Source organism: Protomyctophum parallelum (assembly GCF_964188405.1).
Source record: "Protomyctophum parallelum genome assembly, chromosome: 17".
In the NCBI taxonomy this organism is placed as follows: Eukaryota; Metazoa; Chordata; class Actinopteri; order Myctophiformes; family Myctophidae; genus Protomyctophum; species Protomyctophum parallelum.
In genome coordinates this window covers 26,464,105-26,483,502 of record NC_139719.1, presented here as the reverse complement: position 1 = coordinate 26,483,502, position 19,398 = coordinate 26,464,105, and the positions used below count along the sequence as shown (strand labels likewise).

Below are 19,398 nucleotides of genomic sequence, written 5' to 3'. Positions count from 1 at the left end.
AGGGGTCAGGGTCGTGTCGTTAATTTTAACAACGTTTTCCGGGTGGGGTGGGCCGTGTATATCTCATGATGGGTCAGGTTGGGTGGGTCTGTTTTCTGCTGTTTTCAGAGTTTGTCATCTGAGGTTAACTTCCAGTGCACCATCAGATTAAGTGTAGTCCGTATAGTCATGCTGAAACTCTACCTGGGCAATCTAGGGAAAGTGCACTTTATCAGCTGCACAGTATTTGATGCTCTGATGAAGGTCTGATAGAACAAAAGCTCTAATGTGTCTAAGGGGTTACATTACTATAGACCCCCAGGTATGGTTAGAATATTCAAATGTCTTCCCTGTGTATTTTTCTGAGTGGTGCCTTACGGAGCTATGTGTGTGGCTGGGTAGCTGGCTGGCTGGCTGCCTGGGTGCCTGGGTATGAGCACGAAAATAGCATGGTTGTTTTTCACCACAACCTAACACAAACACACATGCACATATTAACTGTATATATGATGATTTCGGGTGTGCCAGTACAGTACAGTGACAGTACAGTACAGTAGAGGGACCCCCACACGGTAACTGTCATTTCTCAACCGTTTCGGACGTGGGGCGGCTTGCCGGAATCGGCCCGGCCCCCTGGATGTTCCTGGGACCCCCCGGAGATTCCCCGGAGACCCCCACATGGTAACTCTGTAATTTCTCTACCGTTTCGGACGTGGGGTGGCTCGCCGGAACTGGGCCGGCACCCTGGCCGTGGTCCTGGAACTTCCGGGGACCCCCCAGGGACCCCCACACAGAGTTGCACCACTCACTTCACACGGGTGTGATTTTTGGTTTCTTCCTGAAAGCTGAAAGCCTTTGAGTCTAAATGCCCAATCGAGTATGAAAATATATGTGAATAGTGGATGGCAGATCGAGTGGCAAAATTATGACAAAGTGAATTTTATGTTGTTTAAAGTCATTTAATGGAATCAAATAGGACTTTTCTGTTTGGATGTATGGGCTGTCAAGGCCAGAAAGTAGTGTTTTGCCACTCAGTAGGCATTCCCGCATAACTTCCGGGTATGATGATGATGTCACGCGCATACCCTCTATACTATGTCGTAAAGAAAAATCAATAAACATCTGTTTAAAAAAAGGCCCAATCGAAATACACCAGACATAGTGACACTGACAACACAAATGATATCGTCCCATCCCCTAACCCCCATCACCTAATCATACAATCATCAACAGCTGTAGGTGCAGCTTCAGTTCAGGTGGATCACCGCCCACCTAGTCTTGCGTTGCCAGACTGTTGCCTCTCGCAATTTTCAAATGCTTCCATCATACAGTCTGGAGCAACGGAAGCTCTATTATGAGTAAAATATAAAGCTGAAGTGGAGCCTCCTCTACTTCTGCGTTTGCGAAAGTATCACAAAGTACGCAATGCGGCTCTCCCTGGGCCAACTGGCATCCAATATAACAGACACTGCAAAAACTCTGGGCGGCTTTTTTTAACTTCGAGTTCCACGTAAAGAAGGTTTCCCAATCATGTTTCTATCACTTATGGAATATAGCAAAAATCAAACCAATCTTCACTTCCCAAGACATGGATAAAATCATTCCTGCTTTCGTCTTGTCCCGTCTTGACTACTGCAATGGACTCTACACTACCCATTAGCTTGTCCTCTATTCAAACTATAATTAGTACAGAATACAGCTGCTAGAATTCTCACCAACACAAACCGCAGAGCACATAAGACTGGTACTGTGGCATTGGTCCGACCAGTCCGACCATTATTAACCATTACTAACACTATCCCTAACCCTAACCTCACAGGAAGCCACGGCCCACGGGTGATTAATTTGCACGGGTGATTTGTAACCCGCAGCACGGGTGATTTGTAACCCGCAGCACATGTCGGAATAACGGGACGTCTGACTTAAGGGCCCCGCTCACTGGCTGCCTATCAAATCTAGAATCGATTTTACATTTATTTTAACAGACTTTAAGTTTAAGGCATTACATGGTCTAGCCCCACTATATATCTCGGACTTACTGGAGGCAAAGCCAAATGTGAGATCTCTCAGGTTCTCTGACAAAGGCCTTCTGAAGATTCCTGCGAACAAACTCGTAACCAAGCGGGACCGGGCCTACTTTGCTGTGGTTTCTCCCACACTGGAATGCCCTAACCTTGTCAATTAAAAACACTGAATTATTGTTTTAACTTGGTGTTTATAAATAATATGTACTTACTTACTTAATTACTTACACTTACACATCGTGCAAATTTATTCCAAAATGAATAGAAATCATCTAAGCAATAAGCATATAGCTTGCTGCTTGCTGCAGAAATGGAAATAAAAAAATAAGCTCTGATTTTAAAATATATTTTTAACAGATTACTTGGATCGGAGGTGTAGTTCCAGACTCTATATAGTGTTCGGAGATTGTGGAATAGTTATCTGGCTAGGCGAGACTACCGCCCACATGACACCTGGTGTGCATTGCTGGAATTTGGCGGAAGTAGCGGGATTTTGGTGGAAGGATCAAGGAAATTACGTTGACACTTTACAAATCTGTTTACATTGTGTGTGTATGAAACAAGTGTTGTGATTGGTCTAAAAATATCGTATCCGGGGTAAATGCATCTGGCCCGACACTATGGCTATGCAGTGTGAACTCTCTGCCTTAGGTTTTGACCAGGCTTTTCTCTTCGCAGATGAGTAAGGCTGGGACCAAGGCCAGGCAAAACCAGGCATACTTAGGTGTAGTACCTGAGGATCTTGCTTTAGGGGGAAGAAATCACGGTATTATATATCTTTAAGTGGATGGCGGAATCTACACCACAATGTCATTGATAAACCATTTACTTGGGATAATTTTAACGCAATTTGATGAACAATAGATACACTGACGGGCAATCAAAATCCATTAGAATCTGTACACAGTATCATGTTCAATATTGCTCAACATGCACATATATAACATACACAATAACTTTGTGCTGAGTTGAGATGAACAGGAAACGATAGAAAGGTTAATGAGCATTAACCCAGTATGCAACCGGCACCAGATATATATGGTCCTCTTCCCAGAAGGATTAGTACGGATTTTCTCTTTAATACAATAGGAAGACTTCAAGGAAATCCGGTCCGGACACAAGCACAACGAGAGGGAGAGGCCAGGGCGTTGAATATGCATACGATTAGATCAAACTGTTAATGCCACATGCAGTCACCCGAAAGTGCACTGCAATGAGCTGCTTTACACTGTGGTGCAAAGGGATAGAGGGAGAGAGATTATTTTGGATTAATGAACAGTAAGCATGCACCGGACATTAGAAGGATCAGGGCTGATTCGTGTCTAAGGTCATGCCAGAGCATTACATAATTTTAAACGTGTCCTTTGTCTCCAATTTATCAATTTGTAACTCAGAGAGTGTACACATGTAACCAAATGGACCCTAGATTAGTACACTCCCAGAGTTAAATTAACACCACACACACACACTCTCTCTCCCTGTTTCTTTTAAGAATTATTGTTTTCCTGGCACATTCATAATTGTTTGTCCTTTTATTGAAGTGTGTCATAGAAGCAGAGAGAAAATGTTAAATCTCTTTTTACCTGTTATGTCCGTCTCGCTCATTCCTCCTGCTGGCCAGGAGACAAACAATTTAGATATTTTGTGTATGGAATACAATGTGTTACATAACGCTCAAATGTGGTGTTGTATTGACTACATCTGTGCACTTTGCAACAGCCGTATCCAATCCATAGTGTGCCATCTGACATATGTGAGTTATTGGGTCTGCTACTGGGTTTAGGGTATGGTTGGGTTCATGTTTGGTAATTGATGGTACTATAAGCCTCGGAGTACTGGCGAGCTGTCTGTCTATTTGAAATAGTTCCAGGTTGCTTTTTGTCATGAAGTAACGAATGATTGCCTGGCCATGACTGTGACCTCTGCAGAATACATGCTTTGTTAGCCTCGCGTGGCCAGACTCAAATCCGCCGGTGTCTGGTACTCTGGTCACGCAAGACTAATGGTATGTCACTCTCCGATATTTGTCGCTTCATTTCCAGTGTACTTGCTTTGCACCAAAGTTGATGCAAAGTTCCTGTTGACAATGAGGGTAGACAATGATGACAATGAAGGCTGGATAATATGTGATTGAATAGTGGGTACAGTACTATTCAACATCTGACACAATTTTGTCTTACTTGTATAAAGTAACCCACACTGATCTTGTTCTGGACCTTTTGTGATGTCGTTTCATGTGAAATTGTATACTGTTAAAGTTTGGTATGTCTAGTGTTGGTGGAGTGTGACAAACAAAATGAGGGGAGACCAAAGCTCCTTACATAAATAGTTAACACATTCCCATGGTGTTTAGACACTCACAAAATAGATGCTAAATTCAGAAAGGGGTACCACCTTAATGTTCTCAGCGGTAGGCCTAGTCTTTGTTGCAGAGGGGATGGAATTTTATCTCATTTATAAATGCATTAAATAGCTCTTAATCTTGTGTTTCTATGTCAACTTTTTTCAGATGACCTTGTCTGGGAGCAGTTCTGTTAAATCACTGGCTCACATCCATTTTTGGTCACATATTTGCTTTTTAATGTTACTGTCTTCCATTAGGAGATATTGTTGCTCAATCCTTCATTAAAATCTCACTGTCACACAATTCCCCCATCAACCAAGTCCGCCTGTCGCCAGATGTCTAATAAAGATCCAAGGGCTTAATTGCAGATTTATTATGCAAACTATATCACACTATATAAAGATTTGCAGAATTTGCTGCATATATTTATATTGTTGTTTGTTTTGTTGGGATGAAAGGTTTGCATGTTGTAGTTTATAGGACTTTGATTAAAGGATGTCATATTGTTACCTATTTGTTGTAACAAGGAGGAATTTGGACACCCAAAGTTTTCAGTAAATTCCTTCCGCACAACCTAGCCATAACAGTTGCACAAAATCCTATAATTTCCATAGAACCCTTCTGGAAGACTGCTGGGATATCTACTCTGCCCATCTGTTGAATGAAAACAACTGTTTTGTGTTTGTTTGTTTTAGGAAATACAGATTTAAGAACATTTCTATAATCTGTGTTAATTTTTTTTGTTCCATTCATATAAATATAAAATGTCTATTGCAGACTCATTCACTTTTGTTTGTAATAATTATTCTCCAGTTATAATAACAGCGTTTTTCTAGAATCATTTAATGAAGAATAAACATATTCATCAAGAAATGCATTTAAAAAATAAAACATTCCAAAATGTCCCATTTTACAAACATACAAATCATATAATAAAACAAAACAATATGTTTACATTTGTTTAACAACTTTCTACATTTCACAAGAGGAGGGGGACAATATTGTCTTTTCATAGTTGTTGATATTCTTGTTGAGTGAATTGATATGTTTTGAGTGTCCATTTATATTACATTTGTTGGATGTGACCATAAATATGTTGTCCATGTGTGTCTGTCTTGGTACGCTATTTGAGTGAAAGTGACACTGTCAGCAGAGGAATATTATATTTTCTGATGTGAGGTCTTCCTTGGCTCAGATGGACATCATTTTGACAAACTCTGTAGGAGGAGAAATGAGGAAAAGAACAGCATAATCAGCTTGATATGACATTGTAATAGACCTAATTTGCCTCCTTTTTATATCTCGCAAGCGTATGGAATATATGAGTGAGACTGGGTATAAATATATGACCTTATTGACCAGTATAGACCCAGAGAGTTCATGGTCTGCAAGTGACCGGAAGTTGTCAAGAACGTGAATATATATGCAGGGTTTAAGGGGTTAAATTGTTATATTATATATAATAATTACCGGTATGTCAAATATATCAGACAGTCTGATCAAACCCTGCTTGTACAGTTATTTACATTTGTCAGACAGTTGCTTATGTTTGGTAAAAAGTTAGAATGCTTACCTTCAAAGTCTACACTACCATCACCATCGCCATCTGCTTCTTTTACTATGGCGTCAATCTCTTGGTGGTTAACTTGTTTTCCCAGCAGCTTAGTCATGGCTGACCGCAGCTCTTCTGTTGTGATCGATCCGTCTCCATCTACATCAAACTAACCAGGGCAGGGGGAACAGTTTCATGTCAAACACAATTGTCTGATTATTATTTCCACTGAACGGCCGAGGGTGGGACATTATGTTTTACCCATTTCCAAAACTCACACACATCTGTAAATATTATTTCTGGAGTCATCATGTGATCAAGATTTATCAGTCAGATTTATCATATATCATGTGAATAGCCTACTATAAAACATTTGTATTTATTAATGACGGGTATTTCTCTCTCACCTCTTTGAATGCATCTTTCAGCTCTTTCATGCCAATCATTCCTGCAGTTTCTGCCAGGAGTTTGGGGGTCATCAGCTCCACGAAGTCCTCAAAGTCGACCATGCCACCAACTGGAGAGAAGATGAGACCATCAGGAACGACACATTGCATGGAAACAGCCATATATCATGATCGGTCAGTGTCTACTTGTTAAGACAAATTTACTGTCCGCAATTCGACATCTGATCAAAATCTGTTATCCTGGGCAAATGACACTGTCTGCCGAACAATGGCCTATACATTACCACTTACGGTTCATGTTGATGTTTTGGCTCAATTCAATTAACTCCATCTCTGTGGGCATGTATCCCATGGTCCTCATCAGGTTACCAAGGTCCTTACATGAGATCAACCCATCTTTGTCCTTGTCAAACTCATTGAACGCATCCCTTAGTTCTGCAGTTACAACAAAGAAAAAGGTTGCATAGCCTCTTCTAGCAAATTAACATTTACAATTACAATTTAGGCATTTAGCAGACGCTCTTAATCCAGAGCGACTTACATTTAAGCAAGAACAAAAGCATGGGAATACATCACATAAAAGCATTTATCATGAAACATGCGTAAGCTAAGAAAGTAACAGTGGAATATCTATATAATGAAACTATACATACACTATACATATAAACTATACATATTTACTACTATGCTATACATATGTACTATGGCATGCTATGACTATATACAATACAATTATAGTGCTGTCTACATAACATGCTATAAGTCTGTGTCAAATGCTATCTAAGCCAACAGAAATGCTATCTAAGGGGTTAGGCCAGGGTAAGTGCTATGGGCCATGATGGAGTCTGAAAAGGTGGGTTTTCAGGCTACGGCGGAAGATTGGGAGTGATGCTGCAGTTCTGACTGCAATGGGAAGTGCATTCCACAGTTTTGGAGCCACAACAGCCACTTAAAGTTGAAGTGGTTCATTAATATTAACACATGAATTAACCACGTAGACCCCTGGGACATTCTGGTATAAGATTTAAGTGTTATATACCCAAATACCAAGGAGTCTATAGCAGGCTTCTCTTCTATACTGTTTCTCTTCACAGAAAATTGCAGATACAAGCTCACAACGAGTTGCATTGTAGAACTACTTCCCGCTGAATTTGGTTTACGTGGTTATTGGTGAGAGCACGTTTCCTTAAATGCAATGTTAATTGAAATTAATGTCGTTTCGGATGAAACTATTTACATTTTAATTGAAGCTTGAAATCTAACTGAGAATTGATGTAAAGCAATTGATCACGATTAATGGGCAAAGATGGAAGGTTTCAAGTTTGAGGGGCGCTAGCCCCTCCTATGCCCAGCTTTCTGTGTTTGTGTAAGCAGAAACATTGAAGACAAAAGTGAGGATAGAAAAGTGAAGACGCAAATTGTGATTGGCCGGAATCATATTTGTGATGATTTGATTGGCTGAGCATGGAAGGTGATGTATATGATGCATGATGATGTATGATGATAGTTCCCCACTTCCCCTCACCTCACATGGGTGTGATTTCTTAACAATGACTATACACAAGAGGAAACAATGAGAATTGTTGTTTTATTTACCCTCAACCTCTTCTTCAGCCAATTCTCTCTGCTGCAAACAAGAAAAAACATTTGGCCAATTTACATTTAGTTAAAAGCAAATAGCTGTTGGTAAGAAAAAGTACAGTAGTTATAGTTAATTCAAAATCTTCCATATGAGATAGCTACGCATCTAGCATACACCACACTGCACACTGCACTACACTGAAGTGTACTTTTGTACACTTCATTTCATTTAAAATGAAATGCCATTGTTGTGAAGAGAGCAGCACCTTCTTCTTGCATCCGGGGCAGATTACACCCATGTTTTGTATGGAGCTGTTCAACTGTGGAGAACCTGAAAAGCACGCCCAACAATACTGACTAGCTGATGTATTTGTTTTATTTCATTTATTGTTTGGAAGATGCATGCTGTTCTGTGACACGCGTGCAGTTACCTTAACTTAAAAACGTTCGTAGCAGATTGCCCAGGATGCTCCTTTGTCATTATCTCTTCAACTGTGCCAATATCATGGAAAATGATAAGCTTTACCTCTGGTTTTGGCCTGTTGTTATGCATCTGTTACAAATACAAGTACTATACAAGTTCCCTCACATACAAAAAACAATTATTTGTATTATTATTTATACTTACAACATTCTTTCCTCCTCGCAGGAAAATGCATGCTGCTCCGTGGGTCATACCTGTACAAGGTAATAATAAATAAGTGTAAGTTATGAATGAAAAGCTACAATTTAAAGTTAATTTAGCACTCTTTAAAATGACAAAATTGCACTTTGTTTTAAAGGTGAAGTAAGTGATTAAGTGCTAAATAACAATAGTCTGATAGTAATCGTCGCTGTAGAGTGTTTATTATTATTATTTTTACTATACACTATACAATTTAACCTGATACATGGGTACTCTCTCCAGGCTGGCTGGAATTGGCAACCCATCTGGAATTGTATTTATTTATTTATTTTTAAGCTGGAGAGACGAGGTGACCTCTGTTATTGAACTCTCTATACCAATGGTTACTATTAGAACTTTAACTTTAACTTTTTAACAAAAAGAAAAAATGCATTTTGTTTTAACCAAAAATATACCTTTAACACACAGTGCTTCTGATAATTTTAATGATACTTGATTTTTACTTGGGGATCTTTTTTTAATGAATTTATTGCATGCAAATACACAGGGATTATGACAAATGAAATGAATCTGAATCTGTCATGACATGATATCACATTACATACACATGACAATTAATTATACATTTTTACCAAAGTTTCAGAATCAACACAATTCATAGAAATAAAAGTATTCCACTCACCGTCCTCTCTGTTTATATATTGCAGCTACTAAAGGCTTAAAGTCTTATCTTAATTTATTTCCCAGCAGTGTAACGGCATTCATGTGTAAAACACGACTTTAAAGTAGAGGATGACGTCCTGCGGCCAGTGGTTTTGTCCGTGGAGCGAGGAAGTCCTCTTCTTGCTCCGTATCAGTTGAGCGCCTCCTCTACAGGACAGCCCTGCCTGTGTGTGTGTAGCGAGCCAGCCTGGCCGACCTGTTGGGATGCACTGATGCTGAATGAATGGAGCGAGGTGTGGTGGCTGTGTGTGGAGTTGTACTGTATGCTGCTGGAGGGAGGAGTTATCCCTGGGCAGTGGTGTAAAGTAATTACCGTAAGTACATTTACTTAAGTTCTGTACTTAAGTACAATGTCGAGTTATTTGTACTTTACTTGAGTATTTCCAATTTCCAGTTTTACTTCTACTCCACTACATCTCAGAGGCAAATATTGTACTTTTACTTTACTACTTTAACTTTTACCATTTCAGCCCTATTAGGCCTATACATTTTGGCCATTTGAAAATAGCCGATCTACAAGCTCACAATGCGTCACATCGCGACACATTGTGAGCTTGTAGATCTGCTATTTTCAAAAGATTTTTATACATTTGAAAACTTGAAATATGGGACATTCTCCATGAGTACTTTGGTACATTTTGATGCCAATACTTTTGTACTTTTACTCAAGTACATTACCAGACTTTTACTTGTAACGAAGTAGTTCTACATTGCAGTATTGATACTTTTACTTATGCAACAAATGTGATTACTTTTTTCACTTCAGGACGCAGGTCATGCATGATTTAACGGGAGAGGGCCTGGAGCGCTTTTGAAGGTACATGCGATACCCCTGCTAGGAAAATTAACGGAATACTTAAAGATCTCAACTTACAGTTTGGAGGGTAGAATTGCTTGTTTGCTTTGTTTTTGTATTTCTTTTTCAGTTCTGTGGTTTTCAGGTCAGATCTGCACAATTACCCTTACCCAACCTAACCCCTTTTTATGACAGTGAAAGCTTGCCTTTAAATGTTTCCTTCTTTATATACAATAATATATATATATAGGAGGGGCGAAATCGAAACAACGACCAACATGGTCGCAATTTGATCTCGCTGGAACTCCAAAAAAGGCATTATATTTGAGCTTGTTTTGTGTTCCAATTTTCAGGTCATTTCGCTAAGCCTCTTTTTTAAGCTGATCTGCACACCTTTGCTCTGTACTGTATTAAAATAGCTAAAAGTTTAATCACATGCTATGCAATGCACTTTAATTTTAAGCCAAAACTAAGAAAACTGTTACTACATCATATAGGCAGGCAGCAGGCTACTTTCACCATTTTGAAAATAGCATTTTTCACATTGTTGAAACATTTAGAAAACTTTTTAAAGATTAGGGAAATTAATAACAAATAAATAGGGATGCCAATTTGAAAGTGGTTAATGTAGTCATGTGATTCAGTGCCATGTGATCAAATAACACACTGCATTTTATGACAAGAGTGCAAAAGACAATAAAGCTTTCTACTAATTCTGGCTCCTGAACTTTCAAACAATTCCTTTGTTTGACATTTCCATCTATATAAGTTACATCACTGAATATACATTCATTTGTTTATGTTAGACCACATCTGGGGAGGACATTGTAGGATAGGATTAGTCTATTCAGCATACAGATATAAATGGAATATGTTGCTCCAACATCACAGTCAGTGTAAACAATAATAAAGAAAGGACATCTTCCAACCATTTTGTTTGCATAAATTTGACATTGAAAGTCTTTATTAGAAGCCCATTTGGATTATCTACCGATTCTACCCATTTCTTTCATTCAAATGACAATTAAAAAGAATTAGATGTAGGCAGACTGTGACCAATTACAGTTAACGTGTAATAATCTATGGGGTATTGATGACATTTGCTGGCTTAATTCTGCTCTAAAATATGCCAATGTCATCCGGGCTTATGATTCATGCGGTCAGTCTTTCCTTCTTAAAACCATGGTATAATAACTATAGGTTTTGCGTTAACTGGCTAAGCTAAAGTACATCAAGCCAAGGTTCGGATAGAATATTTCCCTCCCGTTTGACCCTTTCACCTCTGCCAGTCTCCCTGTTATGTAAATTGACCAGAAATCTGTTTGCTTAAGTAGTATAATCCTCTAGGGGCTTTGCGTCAACATTAGGAATTTATACCAATTTTCATTAAACATTTTCGTGATTCCACTGGGGAAAGCATTATGTAAGGTCCATGCCATAAAAGGATGTTAACTAGAGGGCAAAAGCAATGTGTTAGATTGCTACAGATGAAGGTGATTGGGTGGGGACAATAATACAAAAAGGAGGGATAAAAGCAAAGTCTAGCTGTCCATTCCTCTATAGTTAAAAGCACGTTTTTAGCCATTTTATTAAATGTTTTTTAAAGAGTTTAAAAAGTAGACACTGAGGTATAGCCTGTCTAATTTCCGGTGGAAGTTACTTCCACAAGTGTGCATGGAGCCTTTATGGCAAATGCCCTATTTCCTTCAGTTACATGCCTTGAGCTGGAGACCAGGAATAACAGCTTGTCTGCAGATCTAAGATTACAGGAAGGCTTGTTAGGGGTCAGAGGGTCAGAAATGTAAGCAGATGCAAGGCTGTTTAAGTGATTTAAAAACAAACAATAGAAAGGACAGGGGAAATGTGGCAATTTTTTATTGTTCTTGATAGAAACCTAGCTGCATTACATTGGACAAGTTGGAGGTGTTTAGCTTATTTTTGAAGGCAACTGGAAAATAAGGAAATGCAGCAGGTGATTAATGATGAAGGCATGCATGGATAAGGTTGAACAAACCCTGAATATCATCAGAGGATAATGGCTTGTTAAATGTTATAAAATGTTTGAAGATACAAATTGAGAAACCTCAATAAAAAATAATATAGTGGAGGTACCCTCACAAAAAACATGCAGTAATCCTGGTCTCTAAACTGCCTCCCCCTGGCCAGCCGGGGCGCCTGATGGAGGGGAAAGAAACTGGTTGGAATAATGTGTTCCTTCCACTCGCTATGTCCAACCAGGGAAACTTCCCCCTGTCAGGGAGCAACTTGGACACTCATGCATGAAGGAAGCATGAGTTCAAGTCCGTTGCTCTCCCCAGGTTGGCGGAGGGTGTGTAGAGCCCAGGATCACATTAGATAATTGACACGGGTGAAAAATGGGTTACAAAATCGTGGGATAAAAATTATTTAAAAAAAAAAAGAATATAGTGGAAAAATAGTGTGTAGAACATCTAAGAGCGAAGAAGAGGGTTTCATGCTGTTAATGTGCTCATCACTTTAATGTTGGTGCAGGGGCTGATTTTTAGTGCCCTCTGGACCTTCAGATACTGTTCTGTTGAAGCAGTCCAGGCCCTGAGATGAGATATTTTAAGTCCTCAACTACCTCAAGCACTGTCCATTTGGCAGTGGCAATTTTTTGTCCTCATGCTTAAATGCCAATACTTTGGTGTTCGTGTTCTTGCCATTGAGTTTGAGGCCGATCTTCCTGCAGTCTATTTCTACTGCCAGTAGTTCTTTTTCTTTCTCTGCTGTATTCGACACGAGAGCAAATATGTCATCTGCATAGTCGAGGTTGATATATATAAACATTTGATTTATTATAGGCTACTGTATGTGTGATCGATAGACAGTGGCTCAACTGATTTTTATGCTATATTAACTCATTCATCTGGCGACTCTGTGTGATCATCTCTAGTTCTAGCATGCCTGATACTATATGCACAAACGTTATCGCATACACACACAAGTGCATGCACGCACGCACGCACGTCTGCTTGCCCTCGCCTTTGCTTTTAATCCATTCAGTATAATCTCTGTTGTACAATTAATGTTAGCCGCCAAACAAACTTAAACCTACAGTAAACGAAACTATTAAAAGACTAGAAAAAGTGCCCTTCCGGGCACAGGTCTCCACCAGGTTATCCACAGATCCGTGCAGTTAGAGGTAAAAACACTTTTCGGCCAGTTATAGCGCCACCTTGAGGCTGAGTTGAAATTGTTCATGTGGCATTTTGTCCTCGGCCTAGTGGGAATGTGGGTGCACAATTTCACGGAAATCACGCGATGTGTTCATGATTTGCAGCATTTTGTTTGAAACTGAGCACTCCTGTGAACTTTGGAAGCCAATCTTAACCAATCAGGATGGAGTGTGATAAATCTGAAAGACCCGTTTCGTTGAATGGCTCTAGAGAGACTGTGTACCAATTTGCGTGATGTTTGGACAAAATCTGTAGGTGTACTGTGCAAAAACTTGTTTTGCACAAAGCGGCCTCCTGGTGGCGCTATAACAGGCCGTTCTGGAAAGTTTGGGGCAGAGGTTCATGGTTGGCATCCAGGGAGTGTGTGTGCAAAATATGGCATCGAAAAACTTGTTTTGCACAAAGCGGCCTCCTGGTGGCGCTATAACAGGCCGTTCTGGAAAGTTTGGGGCAGAGGTTCATGGTTGGCATCCAGGGAGTGTGTGTGCAAAATATGGCATCGACCGGGTTAACGGTGGCCGAGATTAGCTGTTCACGGACACACGGACACACACGCGGACACACACGCGGACGGACGGAGTGCAAAACATACTCTCCCCACATGCCTTCGGCCTGGTGGAGACAATAATCGACATAACCACAGACTAGATACAGGACTAGATACTATAGTCTCAAAGTTAGCTTTAAAGGACAACTTTGGTTTTCTTTTCCAACCAGGGTTCATGTTTTAGGTTGTTATTAGAGAAAGTAAAAAATCAGTGTTAATTTTTATTTATTTGCTGCTTTCTTTAGTTGTAGCGATTTTAGCTATTTTTGACAGGGGGCGGGGGCATTCGAACAAGTGGTTATATGTCTTTTTGCAAAGTTTTATGTCGATTTCTTCTTATTTACTATAGTCCTACTAGACAGGATTCTACTGAATGTGAAGGGGGGAAGGGTGGGGGGACATATTGAGCCTGCGTCATTCGAAATCCAAGTACCGGTAGTGATAAAGTTACATTGAGTCATGCTTTAGTTGTAAAAATAATTATCTTCATACAGTATGGGAGATTTTGTTTTTTTTGTAAACGTCATTCTTTTGGTCAGGCACACTCATAATATAACCATTATTTTTCATGTTTGGTAGGATTAGTTAGTGTTTGTTATTGATTTAAGGTTAGGTTTATTTCGTTTCGCTTGTTTCTTTGTGTTGCCCCATATAGCCTTTAGTTTTTTAATTAGGAGCCAACACAGAGCAATATTTCCGACCACAGGCTCGTAGTAACCTCGCGTCAGTCAGTGTCTCCAGACTTTCCACCTCGGACCGGCATTGTCGGTAGGCCAATCAGAGGCATGCAGGGGTGGGTCTTTACGCAAAGCCTATCTGGGTTTTGAATGACGCGCCTTGCATCTATGACACAGTACGGCAGCCCCCTAGTAGTCAGCTATTCGTTCAGACACACAGAAGACTATTGTGTCCAGATGTCATTTCCTGGGGTCTAGTAGGACTAAAGTAAATGATAATGATAAATAAATGATAAACGCCATAAAATGTTGTCAAAAAAATACATAGCGACTTGTCAAAAATAGCTAAAATCGTTATAACGAAAGAAAGCAGCAAATGAAAAATGAAAAAAGAAAGCACTGATCTTTTACTTTCTCAAATAACAACCTAAAAATAAAAAAGTTGTCCTGTATATATATGTCCTGTATAAATACTGTACCACCAAATTCCTTGGTTTCCACAAGGTTACTCTGTTACAAGATTGTAAGCCTGAAAAACTATGGCCTTTCTTTCCCTGTCCAGTTATTTCTCAGTGGTAAAGTCATATCCTGGGACAAACACTGATTAAAGTATGTTTCTTCTCTCTTTCTAAGAAGTATAAGAAGTATCCTTCATAATGTGATGGAGGGATGAAACAAGGCTGTCTAACAGTCCACACTGCTACATGGATTTGGGAGTGTAACCATTGACCCAAATGGACCAGACCTTTGATGCTATATTAACACTAATTTGGCTGGGGACACCCTGGGACCCCCAAAAGACCCCTGGGGGTCCCCGGAACCCACTGTAAGAACCACTGCTGTAAACCATCAACCACAATCTGAACTCAGGAGGTAGAGTGACCCAGTTTGCTCCTCTTGGCTTTGTGTCAAAGTGTCCTTGAGCAAGACCCCTACTGCTCCTGATGCAGACTGGTTGAATATGGGTGAATACAATGCACATAAAGACTTCTATAACTATTTGCACAAATGTGAAATGGGGCCACATCCGTTAATCTTTCTTTCATAGCTCCCTCATCCACTCCACGACTCCACTCCCAAATTAATTTATATTTTTTCTCCCTTCAGGCTGTCCTAATTAACATTCACATTCTCTTCCTCTAACCCTCAAATCCTCCATTTTCCATATAAGGCAGTGGTGGTGGGAATTAACTAACTACATTTATTCAAATTGACGCTGATCCCTAATATTATTACTGGGGTTCACGTTGGTCCCAGTGAAGTTTAGGCAAGTACATACCATCATGATTAGTATTAGTGTGTGTGTGTGTGTGTGTGTGTGTGTGTGTGTGTGTGTGTGTGTGTGTGTGTGTGTGTGTGTGTGTGTGTGTGTGTGTGTCTCTGCATTTACACACAATAAGTTAAATTAGTGTAGGGCCTATAGAGATTTTACTGTGTATGGATATGACATTTTATGCTGATCCTTTTCATGGTATGCTGTCCCTCAGTGTTCTTGGCAGACTTTTAACAGAATGTAAAATTGGTAAAAATTGCTCAGTGTTTGCATAAACTTGATGCTGCTGTGTAAATATTGGGTAGAAAGTATATTTCCTTGCAAAGATTCTACAAAATATCAGCAGAACCCCTCTCTGTGATGATTACATAATAATAAATGTAGTCCACAGAACCACCTCCACAAAAAGTTTCACACGTTTTATAACACTTCCTGATCAAGCTGTGTGTTTTCAAGTTGCACATCTGCGTGTGGGTTCAAGTTCAAGTTGCACGTCTGCGTGTGTGTCTGTTTGTGGTGGGTGCTGTTAGGTATTTTTATTTTGTAGATCGGTTGTTTTGGTGGAGGAGATTGTCATTGGGACCTATGACCCGGTATTCCATAGTTCTGCTGAATTATGGCCTTGTTTGGCCTCAGCCACTAAACTCGCAATAATGAGAGGTGTCTGCTGCAGGCGTATGACCTTGCTCTAGTGCCGGGGAATCTTATCAACCGGGTGCCATGGCAACGCCAGCCTCTGTGCTTTCTCGATCTAGGGTCTTCTGGGTTGGCCAGTGACTTGAATTATGAACTACAGGTCATTCCCAAAACTATATCCCATTACATTGGTTAGGATGCTCTTCTGTATTGCCACGTCTATTTTGTACCATTCTCCATTTTGTATTGAAACCGTATAAATACCCCATGCCATTTTGGAAAGGCATGGAGAGACCACGTTGGACCGGCCCTGCGGGGTCTGTCTAATCTGATTGTAAATTATTATGCTGTATGTGGATCCGGTTCTGTCTCTCTGAATCAATATAAAATATGACTAAAAACCTCACTCTGAATGGACCTCTCTTCTTGTGGTGGACTCAAGGTAAACATTTTGGTATTTAGAAGGTAATTCTCCTAAAGTAACATTTTTCATATTGGCTATTTACTTAAAGTATCCTGGTTAAAGCTAAGCTAAGTATATATTGTAATTCGATTACTTCTAAAAGTATTTCTAGAGTTCCGGTGTTCCAGGTGTTCCTCTCTCAGCACTCTAGTATCATAGCTCTGCTGTCGAAGCTATTTATAGTAACTATTTTTAATACAGTCCTTGGTCCTTGTTTTTATAGTCCTTTAAAGCATATGGTGGAAAAATACCCATCAGGTGCACACATACAGTGTGTGCACCCATGGATTGCACATAGCATTCTACATATTTGCGAGGCCGTGCTCTCCAGCTTTGCAGCAGGGGCCTTCCTGTCACCAAAGGAAGAATCTCAGCATGAGTGGTACAGTCACTCTATCCAGTATATCCATCCTCACCAACGCCACTGGACACAACAACACTGCATGTCTTGTTGACACAACGGTGTAGGTTGCCAAAGCACCCTCAAATCCATGTGGGAATACAGTTTGATCACAATCACCTTCATGCATTCTCCACTCACACGGTCACACCATCACGTGACAAGGCCCTTAGGGAACAACAACCCTAGGGAAAATCCTGGTATCTTCCTCCTCCATTAGCCCAAGTCATTGAGCCCTCAGGCATGGCCTCCTTCTTGGACACTGAGTCCTTGAGACACCCAGGTGCAAACTCCTGTCCTTGGACCAGGGGAAGTAAAAATCACACCCGTGTGAAGTGAGGGGTGCTAATATATTAAAGTCTAACTCATGTTGATTAGGTGATGTAAAACAAACGGTGCAAACACAAACATTAAACACCATTAACAATAAAGAGACAATATGACAATATCAATTTTCCCTTCATTGTCAAAGGCGTTTACAAAACAAACATTGAACTAAAGACAAACATTAAACCTGTGTATAGGAGGGGCTGGCGCCCCTCAAAAACTAATGTATCTGTAAACTGCAGCGGTTATAGACTAGCTGCTAGTAAAATGACCTGAGACCGTAAGGTGGTTCTCCATTGGTACGGGCTGGTATCTGCACCTAATTTTATCAGCACATATGAACCAGGTGGTTCAGGGTTATCGCTCTCAACCTGGGACACTGCAGATGCAGAGCATTTAAGGTCAATAAGCCACTGGACAGACCCCTCAGATGGAGGCTGAAGGCTCATTCATAGTCTGGATTGGTGAGTGGTGACCACCGCTCCGGTGGTGAGCTGGCCACCGGAACTGGGCTGGGCTGGGCAGGATATTTGGGGAGATACATCGGAAGATGGACACGATCTTGGAACGGGTCAGCGCCCTGCAGAGAGCCATTATGGACAGAGAGCCATAACAGACAGAGAGGAGAAATAGCCATATTGCTATATCCCTCGCTCTAAAAACGAATCTGGATCCCACCCCCATTGACAATCTCCACAAGAAGAAACAGCGCAAGAAAAGAATCCTCTGCCTGACACCTGTTGTGTCTTCGGACTGGGCCGTGCTCGTTTTCCACTGAACCCGCCATGATAACGCAGGACTTGAGGCAACGTTACATGGCCTTCGGAAGATATGCTCGGGAACACACTTACACAAACACATGAGAATGAACTTTCCCATCGAACTCTCCCACGGACAAACATGTCTCTACACACAGCCTCTATGCATCCCCCCCTATCCCCCCATTCTTCTTTCTAGTAGGCCGGGCGCAGCGCACGCTTGCGACCAGCAGCAATAAGTTTGGTTTGATCGATGTATGTTATATGTGTTTCAAGCCGTATGATTTGCTGTAAAACCATTTGCCCTTCGGGGACACTAATAAAATAACCTTGAACCTTGAGCTGAAATAACGTTGAGCGGTGGTGAGTAAAAAGTAAAAACAGAAGGGCTGGGGCGGTGGTTTGCTCTTCACCGCAGCTCGTGACGTCACGTTGTAGTTCGGTGGTCACCTCACCACCGAAAATCCAGACTATGTATGAGCCTTGAGTTATGTCATGTCACATGTGTAAAGGCCTATTCATAGTCTGGATTTTCGGTGGTGAGGTGACCACCTCTCCGGTGGTGAGCTGACCACTGGAGCTGAAATAACGTTGAGCGGTGGTGAGTAAAGGCTCATACATAGTCTGGATTTACGGTGGTGGGGTGACCACCGAACTACAACATGACGTCACGAGCCGCGGTGAAGAGCAAACCACCGCCACCGCTCCAGCCCTTCTCTCTGTTTTTACTCACCACCGCTCAATGTTATTTCAGCTCCGGTGGTCAGCTCACCACCGGAGCGGTGGTCACCTTACCACCGAAAATCCAGACTATGAATAGGCCTTAACAGAGAGAAGGGCCCACCACCGAAAATCCAGACTATGTATGAGCCTTAAGTCGGTTCTAGGGTGGTGTCTGGTGTGCCAATCATAATTGTCTGGTGTCATAATCTGACACCTGGCAAGGCTGGCATTATAAGGTCTGGGTCAGACTCTGGAAGTGGGAGCCCACCTTTAACAATGTACTTTCCTGAAGAAGGGGTTCAGGAATCTGGACCACCCTATATAACTCTATGGGGGACCACCACCACATCATAGAGTTGTACACAC

General features: G+C 40.9%; 1 protein-coding gene across 1 annotated transcript; it reads right to left on the bottom strand.

The window, feature by feature from the left end:
* Positions 1 to 5,538: 5,538 nt before the first annotated feature.
* cabp5a (calcium binding protein 5a) lies at positions 5,539 to 8,563 on the bottom strand (the record flags this gene model as incomplete). The annotated part of the gene is made up of 6 exons (XM_083787532.1): positions 5,539 to 5,564; positions 5,921 to 6,068; positions 6,307 to 6,416; positions 6,598 to 6,741; positions 7,903 to 7,933; positions 8,516 to 8,563. The coding sequence occupies 6 exons, from the start codon at positions 8,561 to 8,563 to the stop codon at positions 5,539 to 5,541; spliced, it is 507 nt and encodes a 168-aa protein (XP_083643658.1).
* Between the last annotated feature and the right edge of the window lie 10,835 nt (positions 8,564 to 19,398).